This window comes from Bombus vancouverensis, chromosome 4 (genome assembly GCF_051014615.1).
Source record: "Bombus vancouverensis nearcticus chromosome 4, iyBomVanc1_principal, whole genome shotgun sequence".
Classification (NCBI taxonomy): domain Eukaryota; kingdom Metazoa; phylum Arthropoda; class Insecta; order Hymenoptera; family Apidae; genus Bombus; species Bombus vancouverensis.
Genome location: NC_134914.1, coordinates 16,121,253 through 16,149,021, shown reverse-complemented (window position 1 = coordinate 16,149,021; position 27,769 = coordinate 16,121,253). Strand labels below are relative to the sequence as shown.

Here is a 27,769-nt window from a genome sequence, read left to right as displayed (position 1 = left end):
TTCTCCCAAACACGTTACCGCTGAAGCAATTTAAAGAATTTTCTTTTGTCTGGCCCCCGCCGCGGTACGTTAAGTATTTTCGTTCTATTTTTCCCGGCTGTAAAGTTCAGAACGTGAATTCATTTCTTCGTAACCAGGTCGTAGCGAAGGTAAGGGATGTGGGAGAAATAGCGGTGATACTGTACCGAAGAAAATTTCGCATTATTTCATTCACAACGATTTGAAAGGAGCCAAGCGAAGATCGGCTGAAAGCCGAGCAAAATGCGTAAAACCGTAAAACCACGAAAGGAATAGCGTAAAACCATGAAAGGAGCTACCGTAAATGTTTAACAAACGAATCACACGCCCTATCTTTTAATTGCTACACGCTTTGTGCAAAAAGAAAAAGAGGAAGAAAAAAGAAGAAAAGAAAAGAAAAATCGGAGCTCCAGTCGAGGGAGGATAAAGTAGTCAGCGTGTCTATAAACTTGTCATTCTGAAGTTTGATGAATGGTTTGTGAATAATGAACAGAAACAATGCTCTTGTTTAAATAAATTCAATTTGGTTAGTTTACTTGTGGATGATTTTGTTGTAGTCTTTTAGTTTACAGTATAAACTGTGAGAGTGTTGGTAACATTGGTTAACGCTTACAAGTATAAACTCATAGAGTTTTAGTTACGAAACTTTAAAGGGTAGAACCAGTAGAACAAGTAGAACAAGTAGAAGCAGAATGACACATAGAATACATCTTCTATGGGATAATATTTGAAAAATGATTATCTCTACAAAATTAATTGGATTATTGGAAAAAATTCATTTACTATCTATAATCTACATTAAGTTCGTCCTATTGTCGAATAAAATTCTAAATACTTTCAGAAAGATGGTTTCCAGGCAAACGCACGTCCTAAAAATAAATTGAATGCTCTTTGTTAATGAAAAGATACAAATACGAAAATGTCATTAACATAGAGGTAAAGTATTTGATATCACATATTTTTCGATATTAATAATAACGTTTTAATTAAATATTTCCTAAAAATAATCCCAGTTTAAATAATACCGTAAAGTATTTGTAGTCTAATTTGTCGCATTAAGAATAAGAGAAAGCAGACTATGATAACAAGATTATGAATACGTTTATCCGTAATTTATCAGACTACCAATTGTCACAGAAATTCGCTCTATTAAGGCAAGATCTTCTTGGCTTCTCATTAAGATCCCGGAAATTCCATTTACTTCCCTTGCATCTAAATTTCCATGAAAATGCGTTCATGCCAAGAAAACTCCGGTTATAAAACAGAATTAATTTAACTGCAAATTTCAGCTGAAATGATTTAACAATGATTATAATGGATGAATGAAGAATTATGTAATTATCTATATGAACCAACAAACAAGTAAACATAAAATTATTAATTCAGCTACGATGTTCGCTGAACCATTATTTAATCCATTTGTTTTTCATTCGTATTCTACCGTATTCGATAAAAACTAGGATGAAGAATTTTTCCACGAATTTTATCCTCCTTGATTTATACAATTTATATAAATGATAAAGAGTTCTACAAAGACGTAGAATGCGGTTTATACTCTGACGATGCAATTAAGTGAACGCATGTTTTCCAAACGATTAACTATGGTAAGATCGAGCGGAGCATCTTTAAGTCGCGTTTTCATCGCTCTAACCAAAGTCGCAGAACACATTTGAAACCTTTAAAAGGGGGCCAAAGGTAGTATCATCGTCTCTAAAATGAATATTCAGCGCACGTGTTCGTTGAATACTCCGAGTAGCGTATCGCACGTGCGAAAACGCGGCTTTACGCCCGTTTAAAACATTACAGTAACCGCGACAAGGAACTGAAAGGACCCTTTTGTAATATAAAGACGCGTACCATTTTACACCATTCGTAATTATTTCTCAGCGATCAAAGAGGCTATAAAAATCAATTACTTTTTATGTTACAAATAAAATTTTTATAAAATCCATAGCCTAAAGGCAGACGTTAACCGAGGGAAATGTTTCTTTTTTAATTTCGAAGAGAATTGTTCTAACGAAAATCCCGTGGTCTCCCGCGGGAGCTTGCGAGTGGAGAATAATAGAATCATTTCGAATGGTGTATTAAGAGGATAGAAATGAAAAGCACGGTGGGACGAATATGCATACGTAGCGTCGATAACGACATCGTTATAAAATTTGTTAATAACAACGGTACGCGATATTACATAGAACATGAATGGATTTAAACGCGCGATTATACCGAAACGCGTGACACAGATTTCACGAAATGGTAAAATCACTTCCCAAAATCGACCACTTTGCGTACGAATATCGGAATTTTAACTATTCGTTCGCTATTTCTTAAGAAAACAATTTAATATAGGAATTTATGTAAACTAGATATGACGTTTGATAAAAGTTTCAATTTCTCGAATCTAATAATATTTCAATTATATTTTTATTCGCATTAGATTTTCCACGTACCTAGAAAATTCACTGTGCTAATTTCTAGAAGTAATCGACATCGTGTAATTAAAGGATAAACGCGCACGCATGCGGTACAGGAATATATAAAATTAAGAGAAATGATTTTCATTCATATCATGGTACTTCGTAAACCATCATGATCACCCTGTAGATACGGCGCTTAATACAATCTCTGGATGTATTCGTTTACCGAATACGCTAAAAAGAGAGTTAATGAAAAATCGATTCTCTTGTCTCATGCAGTTTTGATTTGGATACTTAAAGAAGTTAGCTCGGCTAATAAATTCAATTTCTTGCTCGTGTAACATGGAACTTTAATAGTAAGCAAATACATTACCGTGTTGAATTTTCATATCAACATCGGATTTGACGGGAAATTACGGAAGAGTATTTAAAGCCGCATAAGAAAACGTTACAACGCATGATATTAAAAAAGTTTCTGAACATAAATTAAAAGGGCTAATAAATTTATATACTTCCTTCGTAATTAGACTTAAAAGCAGATTCTCCGGGAATTTTTTCATTAAAGTTATACATTATACGAGCTGGTATATTTAAATCATTATACTGAATAATCAACATCATAATAGATAAATGCAATTATTATTATTTTTTATCGTAAAATTACATCTTTTAACCAATTTACAAGATATTATCGAAATAACGTAGTATTTCATTCCTGTACTTTAAAAATAATTTTTCTTAGAAATTCTATATCTCATTACCATTCTGCATTATATTTTATATTGTTTTGCATTATTTGAATGCTATATAAAATGCGCATAAGATTAAAATTTATTCTTTCGCAATAATATTTAACAAACACTAAATAGAAAGGCAAACTGAAAAATCGACTCGTTCGTCTAACCTGGTGCCACTGTGGAACGCCATAACTTTCGTGATATATGGCTATCGCAGGTTATTCTCGGTGGTGTATCTTGAATTATCATCGTTCCTCAGCAATTTCAGAAGCGTGCACGTGTACATTGTACATGCGACTACGTTTGCTATCGTATTTACGGGTCTTCAATAGCATCAAATTTTTACAATTGTCCCGCTAGCAAGAATGTTCATGCGAAATCATCACGTTCGGTCGCATTTTGTAGCATCATACGTATCAATTTTCGTTTCTGCATTATCTTCTGTTGTGTTTCCATGTAGACAATTTCAGCGGAATCGTGTCTGCTCGATATATATTAGTTTAATACTTGCTCCGCTTGAAAATGCGTCTAAATCAATTTAAATATAGTATCGAATTACAAATATCCGGTTAAATTGCATACTTTCTGCGATACTCGGTGCTCATGACGCACATTAATTCGTATAAATCTTACGAAACACGATTCTACTATAGTTTCATAATTTTAAACTGGTAAAAGGAATTGCTAGGAACACAGTACAGTAGAAATCTAGTTTTAATTGCTTCTCATTACTTGTATATACAATAAATGATGTTTCGCAAATTTCAATGCGTAATTTACATTAATCGTTCTATAATTCAAGTGTTTTAATTAATTTCGAAATCAATCCTACGTATTTAACTAAACTGACCTTTCAGTATATTGATTAATTTCAAATTAAATTGTATTAACCTTTCTGTAATTCGGCGTTGTATCAACCTTTCTACAATTATCTCTCTAAGTTTTCTATAGTTTTTAATAAGATTTATATTCCAATATTCACAGTTAATAAAAAGTAAAAAAAAAAAAAGAAAAAAAAGAAAAGATTGGAAGTTGAAGAAAAATTCTATATACGGACGTTATAAATATAGCTGACAGACTACGAATGTTTACGCAAGTTCATATTTTTCTGAAAGCAATTAAAAAATACATACAATTGAATATATTTAATGACACGGACGTATGTTACGGTATAGTATACTAAGTTCCGACTGTAAGAATACTTTTGCCTCTCACTGTAAATTATACGGTTTATAACCGAATTTATAACCGTATAATAAGATACAAATGAATAAGAAATAAAGGACTATACTAAATAAATTGGCTTGCTAGATGAGTTTGAAAAGCATTTCGTCGTTAGAATGGAACTGCAGCTTTTCAGAGTTATCTTGGCTGCGATCCGGTTTATCTGATCGCGAGTCGCGTTAAACGAAACTCCGCTATTTTTCCGTTCACCGGCACTTGAATCGTCGTCGGGATAATTTCTGGATTAAACGACGGAATTGCTCTAAGAGGATAGAAGACTGAGCCACGCGACATTATACATCGTTACAGCGTAGTTGCTCCTCTCCGGATAGGATCCTTTGCGAGAGTGAGCCATTGTTATAACGAACGATCGTTAGACTGAGAAAGGAGTTAAGCTCGAATTAAAAGCACGACATTAGTAACTTCTACCTTATTACTATTTCACCAGAGACAACGATCACTCGTACGATGAATAATTTATAAGACGCGTTATTATACAGCGGACATTCTAAATTCTAAATTTATGTCCTGCAAACGTATTGAAAATCTCGAGCAATTTATATAAGACTCTCTGCTCCAGAGCAGCCATTAATTATAGATATTAAGGGAAAAGCACAAAGCGGTGATTGTTTATGTGAAACTGACTGTGCATCGATTGTACCAAATTTGAGCGAAACGTTGTAATGTTACGTAACTAATATCGTCACACAGAGTTCTGTCATTTCCAGTTTTGAATTCGTGACATTCTTGAAATTCCACGAAGTAGCGTAATACGAATTCATTTTGAGCTTGCTAAACGAATTTAGGTTAATTTAACCGACGATAGATGAGGCTAGAATGAAATTTAGAAAATGTATTGTTAGTTTCATATACTCGTGCCAATTTTATTTCTTGTGTTTTTTTTAAACAACAGAATTTGACTTTGTGTAAATTAACCAGCTGGTAGAACGACGGTATAATTTTCTAGATCTTTAACTGGCCTTTAATTAATTCATTATAAGTTACGCCTAATTTTCTAAATTAACGCCGGGCTTGTCTATAAGCTATAATTTACTAACAATTGATTGCATAGCGATCACTCAGAATTCATTAATATTCCATCGTCGTGTAATAAATTACGACCTAGTGATAAACTATGCATCACTAATAAACGAAATATAGGAGATACTTGTAGTGCACTGTTGATCCACTGCGTGTTAATGATCTATAGTTTATTTCTAAGTATATGTAAATTATTTTTAATATATATATATAATACATTATGATTATTAACTGTAATTAGCTAATCATTCACGATCTATCAAGTGATTATATAAACATAAATTATTAAGTATTAAATTGTACGATTCATTAGATAATAGTTTTATAAATTTCTTGCTGACTATATAACATTTAGGCACATAGATAATTTTACTGATAAATGTCACGACCTATAAATAAACAATAATATACTAGATAGAAAGATTAATCAACATTTCGTCTATGTTTCGCAATCTATCGACGATTCGATGGTTTTACGATACAATAATAAATCACGACGTATCGATGCACATGTATACTTCGTTCTGAAATGACGACTTATTATAGGAATTCGATTTATTAAATAATCATGCTCGTTAGTGAATTATGTTTCTCTAATAAGTCATGGAACAAAAGTAATTAAGACTTCAGCTTGCTATTTATTTATTAATATGATCTTGCAATGTATCTAATGTTGTATTATAATACTATATCGTTCGATGAATAGCTGAACTACAGGAATTAATTGTTCACGAGCAAATTGTTGACAAACTCTGTTGCGATAATTTATCGATAAATCGTTTGTTATCGACAAGATAGTGCACGTAAATTGGAAGTTGTTAGGATTTAAATAGAACGTTTAAGAATTATGATCAATGATTTTCAAATGACTAAAATCGACAACTTGCAAGTCATATTGTACGATTAATTGTCGTTAAAAGGCCATTGATAAATGACTTACTTCGTAAATTCAATCACTGATAAATGATGGTGAAATTATTCAAGCCAAAAGACAGTAGACGCCGTTCTCTTCTTTTTTTTTCCGAAAGAACCGATATGACCGCGTATTCTTTTCTGTTGGATGAAATTCTATGAAATTTCTCCTTTGAAAAATGTACGCTTTTAGTGGAAAGGTTTCAGCGGTAACTGCATAATTAGAAGTAGACCATCGACAGTCGAATATGGGGCACGAGGAAATTCGAATTAGGAACAATGTACTTATCACGTGTTCTAAAAGAAGCGGCAACTTATTTGAATGAAATCTTCTTATCGTTTAAACGATTCAACGTCTCCATTGAAATGTTTTTCTGAAAATTATTCCATATGAATGATAATATTCCGAATAATTGAAAACTTCTTTTTAGCGCGTTTCCCGTCATTGTGACAGCAGGATGAAATATGTATTCGTGTTAATCGTATAATAGATATTATTCATGTGTACGGATATTTTAAACCGAAATTAACAACATATAAAATAACAACAGATAAAATGACAATCAATATTCGACATTGACATTTTATAATTTTATCACGTAGTATTCTTATTCAAGATTTCATCGCACGTACAAAATCGTAATTAAACAATTTCTAAATAATCGATACATTATTTTGTCACTGTGCTTGAATAAGGAAATTATGAAATGTGTTGTGAATACAATGCGGAAGTTACAATTTGAAACTTTATATGAACAAATTCTCAATTGAACCTAACGTAACGTTAAGACACAATCTGGAATTACGCGATGAGAAGAGGAAATAAGAAACTTTTTTCATCGGATTTTCATAAGTATCTTGGATAAGAATCTTCGATTAAGCAGAAAACTTGAAGTAATTTGGACATCGAATGAATTAGGATACTTGTCTAGGAAACAAAGAGACCGATCGGAATTAATACAACATCGAGAATCATAAAAGGTTCAAGAAGTTTGTGTAATGATCGTCGTTACACTCCAAAGGCCACAGAATGCTTTCTCTCGTCTTTTTTTTTCTCTGGAACCTCTCTCTCTCTCTCTCTCTCTCTCTCTCTCTCTCCCTCTTATGCTCTACGATCTCTTTCTTGTTCTTTTTCTCTTTCATCTTCGAGAACGTATTTAACGTCCCATGAAATTAAAACCCTCGACACCTTCGGGGGAACAAGAAGCGTGAACTTTCCTCTTCCTCCTCTTCACGACTATGACTTTCAACGAACCCTTTTGTTTGATCGTTCGTGCCATTTTATTTCTCGAATAATTCAAAAGTCGACGGGAGTCCCCTCGATATTGGAATTTCGTGTAAATAAAGGCAATAATTGATATTCAAGTAACGTAATCTCGTAAGTAGGATGATTAGTTTATCATCTTTCTGTTTTATTCAATTTCAATGTTGAATTTTAAGCGGATCTTTGACGAGTTGTTGGCATCTTACTTTATATAGAAATTGTGATTGAATAGAAGCAATTAAATACTGACCCTTTTTCGTACGTAAAGAGAGGATCCTCTGTACAATAAATCACGGGAAAAGCACTGTTTCAGTGACATACTTTTGGTCATAAAAATTCCATGTAACGAAGTTACAATATCTAATATAAAACCGTCTGATATAAATTCCAAGGAGCTAAAAGAATCTATAGTACCTCCTTGTCATTACACTTGCCTAGAAATTCGCGTTTTAGTACAATACGTCAATCCAAATTTTTAATAAACGAAAATTTTCCTTTAGAAATTCCCTTTTAAGGCGGAAGATGTACGTTAGAATAAAAAAAAAAAAAAAAAAACACGAGTTTTCCATAATTAATTTCTCGATCAATAATATCCATACGTTATTAAACACGTTATAATTTTTCATTTCGGATGCAAACCAGTCAACGAGGTTTCATCTCGCAAGCTTAAAAACGCTTTCAACTCGTGGCAAAATGTACGAGGCTGCTCTTTATCGAACTAGAAATAAGTATCGTTATCGCAAATTGCAACGAGAGAAACGATCCTCGTGAAATTATTAAAGGCATTCTTCAAAATCCATTCTGAAAATCAACAGAGCAATGGTTAATCGCACAAAGGATTGCAAAGAATTTTCATTGTCCGCGATAATTCGAACGCAACGTTCCACTAATTCGATTAATTACAAAGTCGAGGATAAATGGAGGGAAAAGAATGGGAGAATGTACCGTAAACTCGTTGTATTTTTAGACGAAGTAGCCCTAATTCGATACAAGCATCGATGTGAAAGAAATATACATAGAGAGAAAGAGATAGGAAAGGAAAATATCATAGATCGGTTTAAAAGGCGAATCACGTATGAGAAAGATACATATGAATTTCGTGCCGCCACATGGTGGCATGTGGGTTGAATGAGGTTAATATCGTTCTACCCCGTGACCAATTTAAATGTTACCTACGTGCATCATAATACAATTTCGCGCTCTTCTTCTTCTTCTTCTTCTTCTTCTTCTCCATCTTTGTTTTTTTTTGTGTATTTCTGTCATGTGATTCATATCACGGTTCAATTTATCGGCTATTAGAAGACTCCTGTCGGGTCGTTTATACAGAGGTCGTTATTGTTCTGAAATTGTACTTTATTCTATTTGTTATTCTATTTTTAACGTAGAGTTCCGTGTTGCGCTTGACATGTTCATTGCTGATTGCATCTCCATTAAAAACGTACTAATAATTTTTATTCGTTACTCTTTGTAATTTAATGTTCCGTTTTCTACTTGACGCGTTTATTGTTTATCGTCCATTGGGAATGTATTAAATTAACACCGATAAATAATTTTCAAAACTATTTCTATATTACGATTTACGTAAATCATTGTGAACTCTTCTTTAAAATAGTACGACTTTTAATTCGCTTATCCTTATTCTATACATATATATATATATAATACCGTAAGTTTTTAATTTATAGAAATTACGTATGTTCATTAATCAAAGAGGAATATTTCTCAATAAAATATCATGTTGCACTCATATAATATCATAAATCGTAGTTGTACTTGTTTCGAGTTGCTAAAGAGCACAATGCATACTTCGCGAAGACGTATTTCACGAGAAACTGCAGTTGCTATTAAAATAATTTCAGTTGAAATGAATTAATCTCCTTCGCGAGATTTATGTGACATTCCCTACGAAACCGTATATAGAGAACATAATAATTTTAATTTTTACGGGGTAGAAGAGAGGATAAAGGGTAAAAGAGGGAGGGAAGGAGGGGGGGGAACAACTGCATTTTAATAGCGATTCATTCGTCTTAATTTCAAATTAGTTCTACTTTTTGCTGCTGCGTTTGGATTTATATGGATCCGGCAAAACTGGCACGCTTAATTTTTTATAGATGAAAATTTATACCCACCCCTTGCAATAAAATAATTTGATAAAATATCGTATATTTCGTTATCTTTGATTGTTTGAAAATTAAGCGCGTCGAGCATAGCAGGAAGAAGTAATGAAAAATTTAGCAAATCTTGGAAAAAGCTTTCGTTTTCAAGAATATTATCCTATTATCGCTACGCTATTAGTTCATCTAATAAGATATTGAAATAGTTAAATTTTGAATTTGAATAATAATGATAATGTAAAAATAGATCTTTGATGGATCCTTTGGTTTTGTATTCGTTCAATGAAAGATTTCATGTAACTAGTAATTTATTAATTTTCGTTCGTTCAAAAGCGATCAATAGGGCGTTAAAAGTCTTTATTACAGCTATAATTCATAGGAAAGTTAAGAGAAGGATTTCAAGTTTATTCTAAAATGCAGTTTATAGCTTATATAAAACACGGGTCGAAGCAGTTTCGAGTTGCTTTTAGTATTTTCAATTTCATTAAGCTTTTCTATATTCGTATTTACTACTTACGAAATTTACTGTTTAATCTTCTCAGTTAATCTCCTACCACTTGATTAACTTTATTAAAAATTGTTGTTCCGTTATCGACCATAAAGAATAAAGATAAAGTATAACGCTTGATTATGATGATTCAAGTCCGTAAATTATTTGTAAGTGAAATTCGTATCACTAATCAGTGTCCAATATTCACTGACTCATATAATAGCTAGCAAGTTCGATATATCGCTTTACGACGTACAACGAATCGATGAGCTTGCAGTTTCGGCGAAAGCGGGCGCAACATAGATTTATATGCATCATGAACTAATGGCAGGGAAGATGTTCCAAGACTAATTACGTAAGAAGCTATACGGCTAGAATATCGAGTTAAGGAAGCATTAGAGGTTATAACGTTAACATTTTTCCAGAGCAAAAGCAGCGGAGAAAGAGTAATTTCACATGTGTACAGTATAAGCCATAAATCGAATAATTTCAATTATAATGGATAAATATTTTATGATGTATATTACAGGAAAGAAACGTAGAAGAACTTGTAAAGCGCTGTATTATATACCATTATACTATAGTAAGAGATAAGTTGAAAGTTAGAATTCCTGTTAGTCAGTTCCACTGAAATCACTCGGCTTTTCCATCACCGAGGAGGCAAAATTACCATCTAAAAGCAAGCAAACTTACATCACCTTATCAAATTAAACAAGGAAGAGACACATTCACGTTTTCAATTTCGTACTCGCGAATCGAGTTTCACGAACGCAATCATTCGGTCTCTTAGCAACGAAGCAAATCGGTTTTTTCTATAGAATAATGACGATCATTATGGACAAAACAATGGAATATATTTTCACCGTAAAATCTGACGCTGCTTCGCCACTCCAGGTTGAACCTGGAATTTCATAAATACGCTCCGCAGTTCTCAACTAATAACGAAATCTCGCCTACTTCGTGTTGATCATCCCTCGATTCGTGGTAGCCTGAACGAAGCGAAACGGAATAAAAGCTAGCTGCAACCTGAAACTCGAGCATATCTCGCGTACAATACCACAATCTCGACGAACCTCGTCGATTTGCTCTTGTTTCCGTCGTTGGTCCCTGGCCACTGGCCACTCACCGAACCGCTCAATTTTCACGCCTTCGCCATGAGATATCGATCGATCCTTTCCTAACGATCTTCTGTAACGTTCAGCTTCTCTTCTTCTCCCTCTTCTCCTTCTTCTGCTTCGTCTTCTTTCTTTCTTTTTCTTTTCTTTTCTTCTTTTTTTTTTGGCCAGGATTCATCGTCCAGCCGAATTACTAGGTTCAAGTTTAAATTTGAATTATCGTTATTAGTATGAATTTTCATGAACATCTCTCGCCTCTGTGGCGATAGAACGCCTCTGGTGTGGTTCGTAGGAGCAACGGGCCTGGTCTGGCTCTTGGTACGCCTTTTTTTCGACCAGTCTCTCGTAATAGCATTGCGGTGAAATAAAATTTCCTAGATCCTCCGGTCGACGTTATTCATATTCCGGCGTACGTAACACTGGGAACGAGTCGCCGCCGGAAAGAAGAGAACCCTCCACTGTCGTGTTTTCCCCGTATCTTATTTTTGCACGATTTTTTTTTTTTACGATCGAACGAAATTTTAAGTTTCTGGGATAGGATAATGGAAACTTTAGGGTGAGACGGTGTTTGGAATGGTTTCTCGTGGAGTTTTTATATCTGAGAGAGGAAAATGGTACTAGTATCATATATATACACGTATAAGTATCGATAGTAACAGTATCACCATTTTATTATTGTGCTTTACCGTATCGCGTTGTATCAGCGTCAAATCCTTTATTCCATTTAATCATTACTTTCTGAACGCCGAATGAAAGCAAACGATCGTTGCGAATTACAATTTTTACCTCTCGTATGCGAACAAAATTATAATAATAGTTCCAAAGATATTTGTATTTTAATATTATTTACTATATTCTATCGAACAAATACTTTTGTTAATATAATTCACAATTCACGAGTTTCACGTTTAATTTTTTTCACACAATTTCGAGGTTTTTACGCGTTTGATCTAATCGAGCTAGTATTGCATAGAACGATGTTTTGAAAAATTAAGAAATTAAGAATGTGCAATTTCATGTAAAATATTTCTACAAGTTCGACTTATTTCGTCGTAACAAATTCCTGCGCCGGTAAATTTTATCGCAGTTTCATTCGCGTATCGTATCTAACGCTGCGCAATGTGCATGACATACAAAAAGAAAAAAAGAACAATGTCATTTCGAACAGCACGAAGTAAAATATTTTTCCACGAGGTATTCGATACGCGACATTTCGTGATGGACATTTTATCCACAAACCGAGGTCCACGGAAAATTCCTGTCTCTCGTTATAACGCAATATTCAATTGATTTGTCGGTGAATGACAACAGAAGATGGTTTAATCAATTGTACGAAAGGCATCAAAGTTCGTAAAAATAAGAAAAAACAGCACAAAGGTATCGCGTATCTCTTTGTATACATATATGTTTTGTTTATAATTTTATTTTAATTATTTGCGATGTTATGATCTCTTGCAATCCAATCTTTCTCGATGTTTTCAGTACTCTCGATATTAAAAAATTTAGAAAACATATCGATTTAGCTTGCCAGACAGGATGTAGCTTTCATAGAAAATGTCAAGCTGAAAGCAAGTGGATGTTCGGGAATATTTTATTCGATGTTTCATCTATGCGGTTCAGGATTTTTTGTTTAAATTACGCCACCATCGTGCCACAGTAGCAGAGATATTTCGTTCGGTTAGTTGCGTAGAATTTAATAAATCAGTATTTTTTTCAACCGGATGTATTATTTTGTCACAGAGAAATATATAGGATATCAAGCGAGGATTTGTTCACTTTGGTTGAGTCAGCCCGTTGAGAGATTTGATGGACGTAAAATACAAAAAAAAAAGAACAGTTTTCCAGTTGGATTTACACAACATAGAGTACATTCGAATAATCTGTTTGCCTCTTGCTTTCATTTTTGTTCTGTTAAAACCTGTATCGTGCGTAAGTGTCGTGTATGTATCGCGTTTCTCTGCGAAATTTTTTAATAATCGCGATTCAATTTGTAATTACGTATATTTGAAGTTATTTAATCGTGTTAGACTAGATATAAATACGTACGTATACAGAGTGTTTCGCTTAACTGTTGTAGAAACGGCGAAACGTTTCTCGAGGAATCAAAGTTATCAAAAAATTGTTTTTACAAAAGTTGCGTGGTATGGGGGTGGGGACATTAGGCGGTGCAAATAATTTTTTTATAAAATACGTTTTCTCGTAGCTGTAGTAATTGGAGGAGATATTAAAGTTAAATTAATTTTTTTTAACTGGAAATCCTACATGTTTTTATTCCTAATATAGTAGCGTTTCTTTGAGACGAATGCAACAACCTACCACATAATATCATTCCATGGAGTAGAATGTCGTAAATTAGAGTACAGTAAATTAGAACCAAAGATCAACGTCAATCGATGATTGAAACCAACGTGATTGTATTGCCTAATGTCATCGAATGACGTCGAATATATGTATAATATTTATATATAATATGAAGACTATAGAGAATAAATATATGACAGGTAACATTTCTTATCTTCTTTTAGGAAAAACATTTTTACTTTCAGTAAGTCAAAATTATCTTCCCAATCTTGGAACGCCATCACACATATATTTTTGTCATGTGCGGTCGAATATTTTGAAACTATCGACTGTCACAAAGTTAGTCATGCTGTAGTTTTTATGCGAATGTGTAATTTTCGACTATTTTTAAGCAGTTTGTATATCGCACCTACCAAAAGTCTCCATTTCAACTGTCAAGTTAAAATACGTGTTTAGACATCAAATAAGATTAAAATTGGAAAACATTTATTATTCAGACGCGATCTTATAAATATATAATTCCTTAGATGTAGATATCTTCGTTAGAGCAATTTGTCACAGACGAATACTAATTTTTGAACCGAAATCTCCGAGAGAAAACTTACACACATATATACGCAATGTGTGTATGGAGAAACGTACGAAAAAGTTATTCCTGCTCTTTGAATTATCACTTATTCATACATATTCACTTCCGGTGTTATTGAAATTCAAAATTTCGGAATTGAAATATTTTTCTTTCATAACACATCCTGCTTGATATTTTTCGAAAAGTACTCGCGAATTCTTTATTCATAAAATACCTGTTTTATTACTCTATAATTTCTCGGAGGATATTCAGTTTTTCAAGAACTTGATGTTTGGCTATCATCAGTTTCAAAGGGTACGCGTAAAAGTTTGCGAGCGAAAGATTCCAGAATAGAAAGTTCAACGTCGTAAAATTAGCTCCGAGACTCTATAACAATTTTATGCAAGTCCATGGTCCAGAACGCAGATCGATATTTGATAAAACGGAATTGTCGTTATAGCAGTATAGATGCGTAAATGTACAAATATTCGTAATTCGATTATAATTCGTAACGTAACACTTACAGTTAGAATCGCAACGTCGTCGTGGTCGCCTACTACTCCCGGTGCAGTTCCACGTCGTGCACGAGCTGCGAGCGGATTTATACTCTCGTGTCTAGTGTCGTCAGAAGTCTTGCAAGGCTTCGCAAGTACGACAACTCGGTCACAATCGTAACTTTTCCCTTTTCGTTCCCCGTTCGTCTCTTTCCACCTATTCTATCTTTCCTTTCTTTACGTTTCATCATTTTCACCCTCCATTCCCTTGCTTTTACCTCATTTCACTGGTTTTCTTTTTCTAATCCCTGTCTAAACTTATTTGATCTCTTCTCTTTCACCACCACACTTGACTTTTTTTTCGTGGCTTTTCACCCTTTAGACGATCACTTGCGCAGAGCAGCTACTAAGAGACCAGAAGGAAACCCGTAAACCGTGAAAGTCGAGGGGAAACGATCTCGAGGACGGGGAGAAATGAAGCTGAAAATGCGGGTGCGATGAGGAGCTCGTTGTTGCCTGAAAAATTCCACCTTTGCTTCCGGTTATGAATTATCCGCGCATCGATCACGCCAGTTATGATAATATTCCATGAAGATGAAATTCTTTTCCGCGTCAAATGAAATGAAAATAATTAAACAGAAGGAGAAAGTTATTTACTAGATCCGTATATATCAGAATTGGACTGTGTTTTCATAATTTTTCCATTTTCTCTGATCCATTGTGTATCAAGGAATCAAATAAGATAAGATAAATAAGATAAAAATAAAATAAGATAAGGAATCGGATAAGAGCGAGGCAAACATAAGATTATCGAACGATTTGCAAAACAATTTACCTATCGATCTATCGAGATACAAGAATCTTTTTTTTACAGTAATAGATATTTATAGAAAATCAGGAACACGGAAGAATTTTTAAACGATTTATCGAAAATATCGTAGCTTATCGTAATGATATAAGCATATACTGTTTTCGTTATCGATTCGTTTAGGGCGTCACAATTTCTGTACTTGCCACGTTATACCGCTTTGCGTCTAAAATCTACTATCCTCGACGGATATTTCTTTCGGTGGGAATCGACGGATCAAGCTATCGGGATTGTCATCCCGCGGATCTTCGCGCGAAAACGAATGAGTTACAACGCGAAAAACGTGACGTTAACGCGAACTGGATAAAGCGCGTTATCTCCCTCCCTCAATGGCATTCGAATGAATATGAATGGATAGATCCAAAGCGTCGATTCTACAGGGTGGCAATAATAGAACCGCGGATGAACACTTTAAAAAAATTTGATAAAGTGCACAGTATTTTGTGATTCGCTTTGATGACGAAAGGATTAACTGTTTTTGGTTTGGAATTTAATCGGGTGTATAAGCTATGTGCATTTACCTATAGTTTTGTTCGAATCTCTCTTGTATCACATTGTGAAAGGCGTAATATTTCAGGTAGAACGAGGCAGCGTCAATGTCTTCCTTTCCCTGTTCAATCGTGAACGGATGATTGATATCGAGTGAATCGAGTGACAACCAAGCATTGATTACTCGTACTACACGTATTACTAATATTTCCAACAGATGTTGCTTCTGTAACATAGCGCAATATTTGCCACTAGAAGCCAGAAAAGAATTAAACGTAATAATTTTAGATGGGTTCGATCGTCACGCAAAAGGAATTCCGCTATTTGATGTTTGAATATAGTTACTTTATTATCTCACCCTGTATGATTATTAAACGAAATTAATAACGATCATTAAAAAATTAGAAACGACCGAATTTCGCTTAAAATTTGAACACGACTGTTCGATTTATTCTTTCAATTGAAGCGAATACTCGGCAAAAGTGTATGCGCCAAATTGCTAAAAGCGATGCTTGTCCTTTGTTTCTTGCACGCGTTGTAACTTTGTCTTGTCTTGCACTTTACACGAGTGAATTTTCCAATACTTTTCCGTGGTGCAAATGTGACGCATAACATGCAGACGAATACAGATGCATACAAATGTACACAAATGCCCCGTTAAACAGCGAAGTTTTACGTGATCGAGCATAGCAACGTCTCTTTAAAAAAAGGTTGATGGACTATCGGAAACGATTGTTTATCATTCCAATTTTCATCGTTCGCATTCGCTCGCGGGCTTGATTATTCACGGTCCGATTATCGAGATTTTCCAAACGCTGCTCTCCGAGTACTAGTCCGGGGAAAAAGTAGTTTAAGTGCCAACATACGCCTCCATTCTGTGCGCATCGATCACGCAGCTCGTTTTAAATTAAAACACAATTTCGCAGTTCCTTTTTTCACAATCGTTGCATTTTCCATTTCTCTATTCTGTTTCATTGTAATTGAAATGGAAAACGATTGTACGTATACGCTGTCGTATAGATAATTTATTAGACTGTGATATACACACAATTCGTTTGTTGTAAGAACTACACAACCAGGAGAAGTGGATTTTTCAGAAAATTGATTGAAAAAATTGGAAAATTTTATCGAACGTCGATTTATACCTTTTTTATTCAAACGAATCTTTTGTTTGAAATAATATTGGAAATTGTTTGGTATTCTGTCTGCAAAGGTATAATTCCAGCTATTATCGTAGAATATTAATATAGTTTTCGGAGAAGTCGAGCTCTGAATCTTCTTCTAACGTCATCAGTGTCCAAAATGCGGAACGATGGAAGATTTTATAAGATCCACGTATCATCCGTTTCAATCCTGTAATAAATTTCTGATCAAAAGTATTCTACACTTGGTCCTAATTTTTAACCGCACACATCTGTATTTTGCTCACTATCATTGACATGTATTCTTCCAGATTATTTTGTAATTTACTAACGTATTCGCTCGTTGAAATTTTTTTGCAATTAAGATATATGGGAAATTAAACAAAGGTTAAATAATGGTGTCCTTACGAAATGCAATCGTTTAATTAGTTCTAGTTGTGCAAATTTAAACAATGTCTCCGTACAGCTGATTATCGAAGCACGCTGAAATCTCCAGAATCTGAATTCTCCTTTAAATTCATCGAAGCCCCGTTCGAATCGTGTTTTCTCGTAACTCGAATCCATTCACGGAGATGCTTCGTTGTCGCGCCGATATTCGCCAGGTATTTCGCTTAATGGTACATGGCTCGTGCAAATATGCCCCATAAAAATCAGGTCTGCGCATTGAATTAGTCGTTTAATCGCAAATACCACAAATTGTGAATTAAAGGTGATATTTAACGATGATTGGATTTTTGTATTTTTCGTTGAACCTTTTCTTGTTCACGTCAAATAATATTTAATACACTAAATTTTAATAAATTTCAATGAACCACCAGATACGATACTGCTAGATTATATTCTGTCTTTTGGTACATAAAACGAAGAACCCATTACTTCCATTATCATATTTAAGACATCGACACGTTTGTATGTGTAACAGAAGAAAACTATTACACGCGATACGATATTCCCCAAGTTTGATGGTGTTCCCTTAATGATCATGTGTCACGATGCCGCTATATATTCAGCCGGGCTCTTTACGTAATCGAGAGGCAAGCTGAGTAAACTTTAGGGCGGATCGCATGATTAACGGGCCGTTTCAAAGGGCACGGATACTTGCAGCTTAGACATCAAATCATAAGTCATAATTTGAGCTACATCAGGGACCTGTAATTAGCGAAGAGTTCGTTTAGCAGATTAACACGGGAACACGATCGTGAAACTTGGTAATCGGACGCCGATTTAAGATACGCTTTTCGGCAGGTTTAATAGATATACTATGATTTTAAAGAACAATAATTCATACCATGATTCATATGAATGAATCGTAAATTTTATGTTATCCGATCATAGAGTAGCTTAGAGATGGGAAGATAAGGAACGATTTAACGTACAAAGAGAAAAGAAATGTAGGAAATCGAAGTGATTTTTATGCAGTACAGGTATAAATGAATCATTCGGGAGACAAATTGAACAACTTTTGAAAAAGTCTTCGGTTTAGCACCGGAATATCCGATCGATGTTTGATTCCTCAGAGAAATCAAACGATCATCAATGGAGTTGATTAGACGTTCACGTGACTCAAATACACGTGAGTTATAGTAGAATTTCTCTCGTACGAACCTGTTTGGAGTTTATACGATATTTCATTGACTTGTACCAATAGTTATTTCCACTGTTTATGATTTTTCGTTCGTGTAATAGGAGTTTGCGTTCAGATAAATGAATTCTTTTGGTAGAATAGACACTCGCGCAACGACTTCGGATCGATCGTCAACTAATGTGACGTTAACAATTTCTTGTAACACGATTTAGCAGTAGCACACGTTTCTATTTAAAATCGTTCGTATTTCTTATGAAAAATTGATACGATAACTCCTACGATAGGATCGCAACAAATTTCGTCTAATCGGATAAAATCCAGGCTCAAGGTGGATTGGAAAGCGGACAAACGCGGCAACTATTCGAGCAACAAATCTAATAACAGCCGGATAAAAGAAAACCACTCGATATTCCCCGAATGTCGCCATTTTAATTCTGTTCGAGAACCGATTAATTCACCGGCAAACATCGAGTGACCGCCTTTTGTAATTTTACGTTCCTTTTTCCCGTCACGTTTTTCAAACTTTCGCACCGGAGTTTTCCTTTCTTTTCGCACACCACGTCAATCTTTTTCGTTTACCGTTCGACTCCCGCGAGGATCGTCGGGTACACACCGTAGTGAAACCGTTTAATGGAAATCGAATTACTGGAATTAAACTAGAAACAACTCTTGCCACTCCCTTTGGGGACCACTTCGCCAAGAATAATATATAGGTATTTTCTCGATTTCTCGATAGAAAAAAGTTGATCGACGAAGCAAAATCTTTCTTCTTCTCCTCTTTCATTTTTCTTTCTTCCTTCTTCTTTTGTTCTCCTGCTTTTTTCCCAGCGAGAACTTTTAGTCTCGAGTAGTCTCCACTACTTTACTCTTCTCTCTCCGTCTGACACGAGCAGCTTTCTTTTCGCGTCATCGTCTTGAATGTTCTTTCGACTGCGAGTTTCGTTTCTCTTATCAACTTCATTGCCATGAACCGGTATTAATGAAGCCATCTCGATTTTGCTAGCAATTAGCATTAAACGATTGCGAGCTGGATATACGCTTTTCATTCGATTTTTATTTCCGCGCTGATTGTCCTTCTTCGATATTTGTTCCTTTTCGTCTGCTCTTTTTATCGTTTAAGCTATACATCTTTTTATTACACATCGAACGCTTTGAAATACTTTGTTCTTTTGTCAAAGGGAAAAGGAAAGTAACGTTCCGTGTCTTCTTAATATTAGTAGAAAATTATTTGATTTTGGTAATAAATATAATTCGATGGCGTAGTAATCAACGATGATATTAACAATTAGCAAATGCTTCTTATCGTTACAAGATTCGTATTAAAATTACCTTTCCTCTTTTCATTCCTCTTTTCGTCTAGAATCTTCTTCACCGTCTACGTCTATGCCTTTATGAATAAAATATTTCATTTTCACTGTCCGCAAAGTGGTTCCAATTCGTCATTAAACATGAAATTCCAAAGGGACATAAATCTGCTAAGTTTTCAGTACTTAATTCGACGAATGCTGGAAGATACTGAAGAAATCTCGAATATATTCGATTAAAAGTGTTACGAAAAAAAAGTCTATTTTAAATGGATATTTTTTCAGTCAGGTCAACGTATGTGAAACAAATTCATTTCGATTAATGGCGAAACGATGCAAGGATTTTTGAGATAAAATTTGATATTCCGTTATTGAATATTTTACTTCTTCTATAAAAGAATATCGCGAATAAATAAATTCCGCGAAATATTATGATTTAGTACGGGAGAAGGTAATTGTCAAAAGAAATCTATAAAATTATAGATACCGAAAGTTATTCGAAATAAGCGACCATTGATATCTCCGCTTCTTTGTCACGAATTTTCTATAATAATATACTCCTTTCATATCTTTTTGAAGCAAAAGTAATCTGCCTGGCGTAATTTAAAATATTTCAGTATAACAGTTGTACAAACAATAATTAAAAGTCTTCGATGTTTCAATGGAAACTGGTAACTGTGTCTGTATGCATTTCAACTGATATTTGTAGTACGCGCGCGGCTCGCGAGTGAAATTGCATCAAAAGCCATCAGAATTTCAGCGACTCGAGTTGGCCTTCTCAACGAGAAAACGGTTACAATTTAACTTCTCCAAAATTACGTGGAATCGTGATAAATCTTCTCCTAAATTACGAGCCAAAGGAAACACGCGTAAACTGTAATCAAGTATAAAATGTATCGATAATGGTAACGATAAAAAAAAGGTGACGATTCAATGTAAAATGGGATTAAAACCTTCTTTTTTTCCCTTTAAAATATTTGTCTCGGAGATAAATAATATTATTACAATGATAGATACGCTACCTATATTGTTGATCAAAATTTTATTTTATTTTTATTTGACAATATTTCTAAGCTAATTGCTGAAAACATTTTCTATACAATTTAAGTTAATAACTAATTAATTGTTCAAATTTCAAACAGTCGATCGCGTTATCGTAATGATACGATAATGAATTCGATTAAATTACATAAAGAATGATCTTCCTCGATTATGGATCAACTATCAATCAATCGTCGATTTACCAGTAAAAACAATTACAGCGCTGTCAGGAAACAAAATTCAGATAAAATTTCACAAAATTCTCCACAGAAGTCCTTCGAACGGTGTTCCGTTCTAACATTTCAACAGTTTCCAAATGCTCCGAAACCTTCGACGGGATAACAGACTGACAAAAAAAGAGAAAAAGAAAAAAATGCTCAGTGTCTAAATTGACAAAGATAAAACTAGTTTGCACGTTCCTTGGTAAATTCGATAAATACAGCGACAACAGGATATTTCACTTTATCGGCAATTTCCTGTTGCGTCCGATGCAACAATCCTGTTCGCAAATCATGGTGTCGCGTTCGAGCTGTCGTTATTACTTCTTATCAAGCGGATGTGTTAATGTAAACGCGGGCAACCGTGAAAACTGATGGCCGGCGAACGGTCTGAACCAAGCATAAATTCGGAATGACGTTAATTTTACCGTCTGATGCCGGAACGCGGTTATTTCGTGACGTTATAATACGCTGTAACGAGAGTTTCTGAATCAATTATGTCACGCAGACGTCTCTTTCTATTCTCGTGTTCGAGCTGATTAACAGGACTGAGATCTCCAGAATTTCCAAATATTCGATACTGATTGTACATTCGGAATATCGGATATTTATTCGATTATATCACTAAATGGAAATTCTATGTAAATCTACGTGTATTTTGCCTTATGGAATGATTTCATATCCTAAACGAAGTTTCTTCTTATTTTACTTACTAAATATTACGAATAGTTTGAATATTCTACTTAACGCCAGATTTATTTTTATCACAGTATTTAACGAACGAATAGATCTATTCTCATAAATACGATAAAAAAGTTTTCATCTCGTTACGCGAAATTTACACCTCATAGTTATGCAAACAGTGCGTAGTTTTCACAAATTATATTTAGCATCAAGGTTAAAAGTCTTAACAAAACCAGAGACTAACGTATCAAGTGTTTCGCCAATTAAAGAATAGATAATCTGTGCCAAAAATAGTATCCAATGAAAACTTCACCTTCCATACTAAAATATAGTTAACTTGTCTTTCGGATAAACAAAAAAGAAAAAAGAAAAGAAACACATTCGCACAATACCAACGCCGTCGACGGAGACAGAAAAGAAACTCGTCAAACTCGTACAGATTATTGTTCTTGGCATTCTGTGGGACGTTTAAACGGAATACGTAATTCGTGTATCGTGGAACCTGTTTTCGCTTTATTTATTCATTAATTAGCCGATTTATGGCGGCGCATTCGGGTGAAAAAGGCGCGTGTATACGTGTGTTGAACGACGAATCGGCCCGTTTATGACGGATATTATCGCCACCATAAATACCTAGCCGTTTTCGCTGGACGGCCGAATAATTATTTCGCGATACGTGAAACACGTTTCTCTACGAAATCGCGGCTATAATCGGAACGGAATTATCCGCGTGATACCAATCTCCCACTCTTCCTCCGGCATCGAAATTAATTACGATTGAAACGGGGTCGCGTCGCGTCTCGCTTTCGTCATATTTTGATTGAAGATTTCCCGATCGTGTGCCACGCGGCCTGACTGACGTTGACAAATTAAATAAATCGTCGTCGCTCATCCACGCGCGAAGTGTCACTCGCACGCGTCTTTGTTTCGCGAGATTCTCCGCTTTTTGCTCGTGCAAGTAACGCATACGCGAGTATCTACGCGTGGCTGTTCGTTTCGTCAAATTATTTTTATTATTCTGAAACACGGAACGACGTTTACGCAGTTTGTCTTTTTCTCGTCATTTTATTTTTTTTTTTCAGCTAGGATCCGGTTAGGATTCGCCGTGATTCGCTCGTTAGGCGATCGAGATTGAAGTATCGTAGAATCATCGTGGATGTTTGATGCGCGAGTGATCGGTTGGATTGAGAGTGATTAATTACGATTTTGAAGGATTTATGGAATCGGGACAGCGAGAAAAATAATATATGCGTATTTAAATTTTATTATTTTTATTATCTTTTATTATTTATCGACGGTTTTACTATTTAACGTTTGCTTTGTTGGATCGAGGAAGATCCATCGACATTTCGGCTAAACGGTTTGATTTGTTGTTGAAAGACTGGTTGATTTATCGAAGAAATTTTTAGTCTGTGCTTTAAGATCTGACTTGATCGTTCTTGACGCGGATTTTCTTAAAATAATTAATTATCGAATTACTCTGGAACACAGACCGAGTAATAAATTCGTTTCATGTCTCGATCAAGTACGAAAACCGATCGATTTTCTTCGAAGATTTATCGAGAATCGAAGCGTCGGAGATCAAGATGATTGAGTCGACTATACCTCGTCCCTGTGCCACCTGTGTATACGCACATCGATAGCGGCATTATTCCCGGAGAATGCTCGTGCCGCTTCATAAATCGCTCGATTTATCGTTGCTGACTCACCGGGTTCCATTCGCGGTGCATCGCTACCCCTTGGGGCTATCCTGTTGGACCCCGATGACCTACGGCCTATGGGATACTTGGACAATTTTCTTGGACCTCTGACGAGCTTTTTCTTTCCCCCTTTTTGTTTTAGTTCCAACGGTAATTATTTTAGCGGGGATACTGTTTTTCTAACGAATCGTATCTCGGCGAAAGTACGTCATTGCGAGAAATTGTTAAAGTCGCACGAAGAGACTTTCCATTTTCTATTTTACTCTTTTTCGTTCATCCGTTTCTCAACTCAAAAGTTGAGTAACTTTATAATACGAACGTGACAAGATTCTTTGGATAAGCAAAGGTACGGAATTAAAGATCGAAGAAAGTTCAGAGAAGGCTAAATCTATATCCAATATTATAAAATTACAAATGAAACCTGATCAAATGAAGTTGGAAAAACGTAAAAGGAGGCATGAGAAAGCAAATATTAATGAATGTAATATAGAAAAGAACATTTCCGTATAAAGTTCATAATTCTAACGGAACGAAAGATTTCTTTAATTTGTTATCGACGAATTTCTTTCTCAGACCTCCAGCAGTTACAGATATTTCTAACTAAACATAGACACAATCCAAAATTCTACCGTACGTTAACATTAAAGAAACAGAATTCAACTATCGATATTATTAAAATTGCATGTGTACTCACGTTGAAGTCGGCCGTGCATCTTACCAAATCCGCTGGATGTCCGGAATAGAGCTTCAAGGATTGCAGTAGACCCTTTAAATAAACAATCAGGAAATAGTAGACGATTGCACGGCACACATGATTCGTCATGTCTCTTTTCGAACCTCGTCCGCTCCTCCTTCTCGCTGTTCACGACGAAACGCTATGGTCACAGTTCTCGACGATTACACTTTTCGACGTAAAAGTCACTTTTTTTAAATAAACACGAAAAATCGACCCGAGTTTTTTTGACAACTTTATATCTTATCTATACGTACGTTTTCGACATAAAACAGCAGAGTACTTTGCTCTATAAAACGTTAATAATTCACGAGGTTTAAATAAGTATCGCTTCTTCTGTCAGAATAATCTTGTCGTTTATTTATAAAGCGCTAGTAATTGTAAAATCAGAAAATCAAATTACTGTACTTTTTCGAGGATAAATCATGCCTCGAATATAATAATAGAGTGTATGAAACATTTTTTTAAAGAAAAAGTTGTACACAGCTAATATTAAAGAAGTTGTACATAAAAAATTGTACATTACGTATATTCTTACGTATTCTTGTGTATCTCTGTATATTCTAAAGGAAAGAAAAAAATAATCAGTGTTCTCTTTATCATAAGTGATAAATAATCAGCCACGCCTCGTAGACGAAACATCGATTTTTAAGATTAACACTTCCTAAACAAGAAGCGTTGGAAAATTTCATTGTGGAGAGAAGAAAGTTTCCAAGTTTTGGCTTATTTCCACGTAAGAAGCTGCTTCCTCGCTTGGTTTTAACGTTAATCGATCGTCACCGATGCACGTCACCTGACAGAAACATCCTGGAAACCCTGAACGACAACGGAATCCACTTTTGCCCGCCCCTGTTGGATAATACGCTTATCAATCGCGCGAATTGAATTCACGAGTTAGCTATTTATGAGCTGCCGGAACGGGTAATCGCGAGAAAATGCACAATATTTTTACGATGACGAATTCGGTCGCGTGATTCGGATTCATCGGTGGGATAAATTCCGGTGCCGCGTGTTTCACGATTTATTTCGCGACAAATCTGGATTATGCATCGCGACCGCTCGCTCGCAATCGCGTCGACGTTTACATCAGGATGAAAGCTCTTCTACGTGGATCCACAAATAATTTTTTGTCACCGATAAACTTGCGCTTTCTCGCGTTCTGTATAAATCGCGCGGCGTGAAAGCAGTAAATTAACTGTCGGTTCGACAGTGGTGGATCGGTTCCAAAGGAATAACTCCACTCGCCACAAAGTGGAGTATTTGGTCCAGAAAACTGTTACAACATTATCGTGTCTGTCTTAATAAATTTAAACTTGCTTACGGATGAAAACCACAAGCGACAAATATTATATAAGCGAATAACAGCAATTTTCTCTGTCGTCTTTTATGGCAGAGTCATTTAAACGTTGTCAATCAATTTTATATGAGAACGTTTCTTTCGTTTGATCGTTGGGTGAAATGTAAGATTTCGTCACGTACTTGAAGATTGAAAAATGTATATCGCTTATTTATAAAATAAAAAAGCGACACGAACGTTGGTAAATAAAATAAATATTTTCTGAAACATTATTTGTGCCGCCAGAGTATTGAACAGTCGCGCTAAAAAACGTTTGCAAATTTCATTGATCTTTGAAAAAAGACAACTTCAGGAATAAACAAAAATGCAAAACGATGCCTTCTTTGTTTTAAAATGTTTGAAAGCTTAAAATGTTTGGCCGGCTTTATAAGCCGAATACTCCACTGTGCGATGTGAAAAAACAAGCTCGTGTGCCAAAAATGATGGAAAAACGCGTGAACGGATACAGTTTCGATTCGAGATGCGTGAACGAGTACCAACTTAAAACAGGAAAAATTGGGAAAAATGATTTTTGCGCACGCTCGACGTATAAATCCGCGCGATTTATCCATCAGCTTTTCAACGGAACACGACAATCTTGTTCGGATTGTAATTAACCGGCAACCCGGTGGATTGACTAACAATTTAGACTCCTGGAAAATATCCACGAGCAACTTTTGCAAAGCATGTCCGTGTCCCGGTTGATTCGGTTCCCTTTTTTTTTCCTTTTCCTTTTTTGTTCTGGCTTGAAACTTTGATTGAAAGTTTCGCATCGACGAGAACGCGCAGCTTTTCCCTCTCGATCGTGAAAGCGATCGAATAAATTCGTGTAAGAGTTATTCTATCGCGTTTTTCTTGCACTGTCTAGCTTTTCGGGGCTTTTGGTTTTTGTCGAAGAAAAATATACGGGATGGGTACACGAAACGTTCGTTGGTTGTAAAGGATCACTTTTATGGGTCTCATTTTGACTTTTGATATTTGAGACGATACTATTTCCTGCGTTTTCCGCGTACGTTCGTCACAAAAAAAGGTACAGTTTAATACTTTCCTTTCTCTAAAAATACTACAATTACATATAGAATTATTCCATCAGTTCATTTTGCGTTACGTTACATCTTATTACTAGTATTAGTACATTCGTTCATTCAACGAATAAATTAAATCCTAAATTAAAACCTTCGATCTTGCGTACAACTAATTTTCCAACGTGAATTTCTCTTCACGTACGTAGCCAAAAGTGATGTTCCCCGTTCCTAAATTCGATTTTCATCCGAACGAGTTACAAAATATTCTTTTAATCGCCGATGTGAGATAGAAATGTCGAAAGTACACGATCTTAGCTGTTCCAGCTACCTAAACAAAGTGGAGCTCTAACATCAAACCACGTAACATTCCATCTTCGTCAGTGTCATATAATTTTATCATTTCGTATTCAGTATCATTTCGTTATTCCCATCACATACCAATTTACCAATATCTCTCCAATGTTTCCTATTGAAACTACTAAGTAAATCAACAAGACTCTCTCTTTCTCTCTCCACGAAAGCAAAAACACCAATCTAAACTTCCTCTCTGAATCAACCCTCAAGACCATCGCGTAAATATCGCGCAGATACGTAACAAACTTCCACAACGCGCAATTGTCACAGAGTCACGGAATAGAACAGCGAAGGATAGGGGAAAAAAAACGAGAATCCACGATTTATCCATGGTCGACAAACGAATTCAGCGCGTTTTATCCGCGAAAAAAGAAAGCGACGCGTTGGAACGTCGCATCGATCATTCGGAAAGCGTTCGCGGGGATCGATCGATCTTCCCAAATGGTCCGCGGTAACGCGCGCGTTACGACGCGAGTTTTTACACCCTCCTCTCGGTACGTACAAGGTTTTTTTCCAGGTTAGTCGTCGCGCGGCTGCTACATCGCGGATTTTTTCAGTCGGAAAAATCCTCCTCCTCCGTACTCTTCTCCCCTCCTCG

General features: G+C 35.3%; 1 protein-coding gene across 8 annotated transcripts in view; it reads right to left on the bottom strand.

Moving 5' to 3' along the window:
- The window catches only part of Mp (collagen XV/XVIII-type protein multiplexin), a 344,778-nt gene that overhangs the window by 41,649 nt on the left and 275,360 nt on the right, over nt 1–27,769 (bottom strand). For 7 of the 8 annotated variants that reach the window (XM_076617747.1, XM_076617748.1, XM_033350745.2 and 4 more), the window contains exon 6: nt 24,418–24,489. The exons of the other annotated variant lie outside the window; for it this stretch is intronic. In XM_076617747.1, the coding sequence (XP_076473862.1) occupies nt 24,418–24,489 (72 nt within the window). The remainder of the gene's footprint in view (nt 1–24,417; nt 24,490–27,769) is intronic. 8 annotated transcript variants of the gene reach the window in all.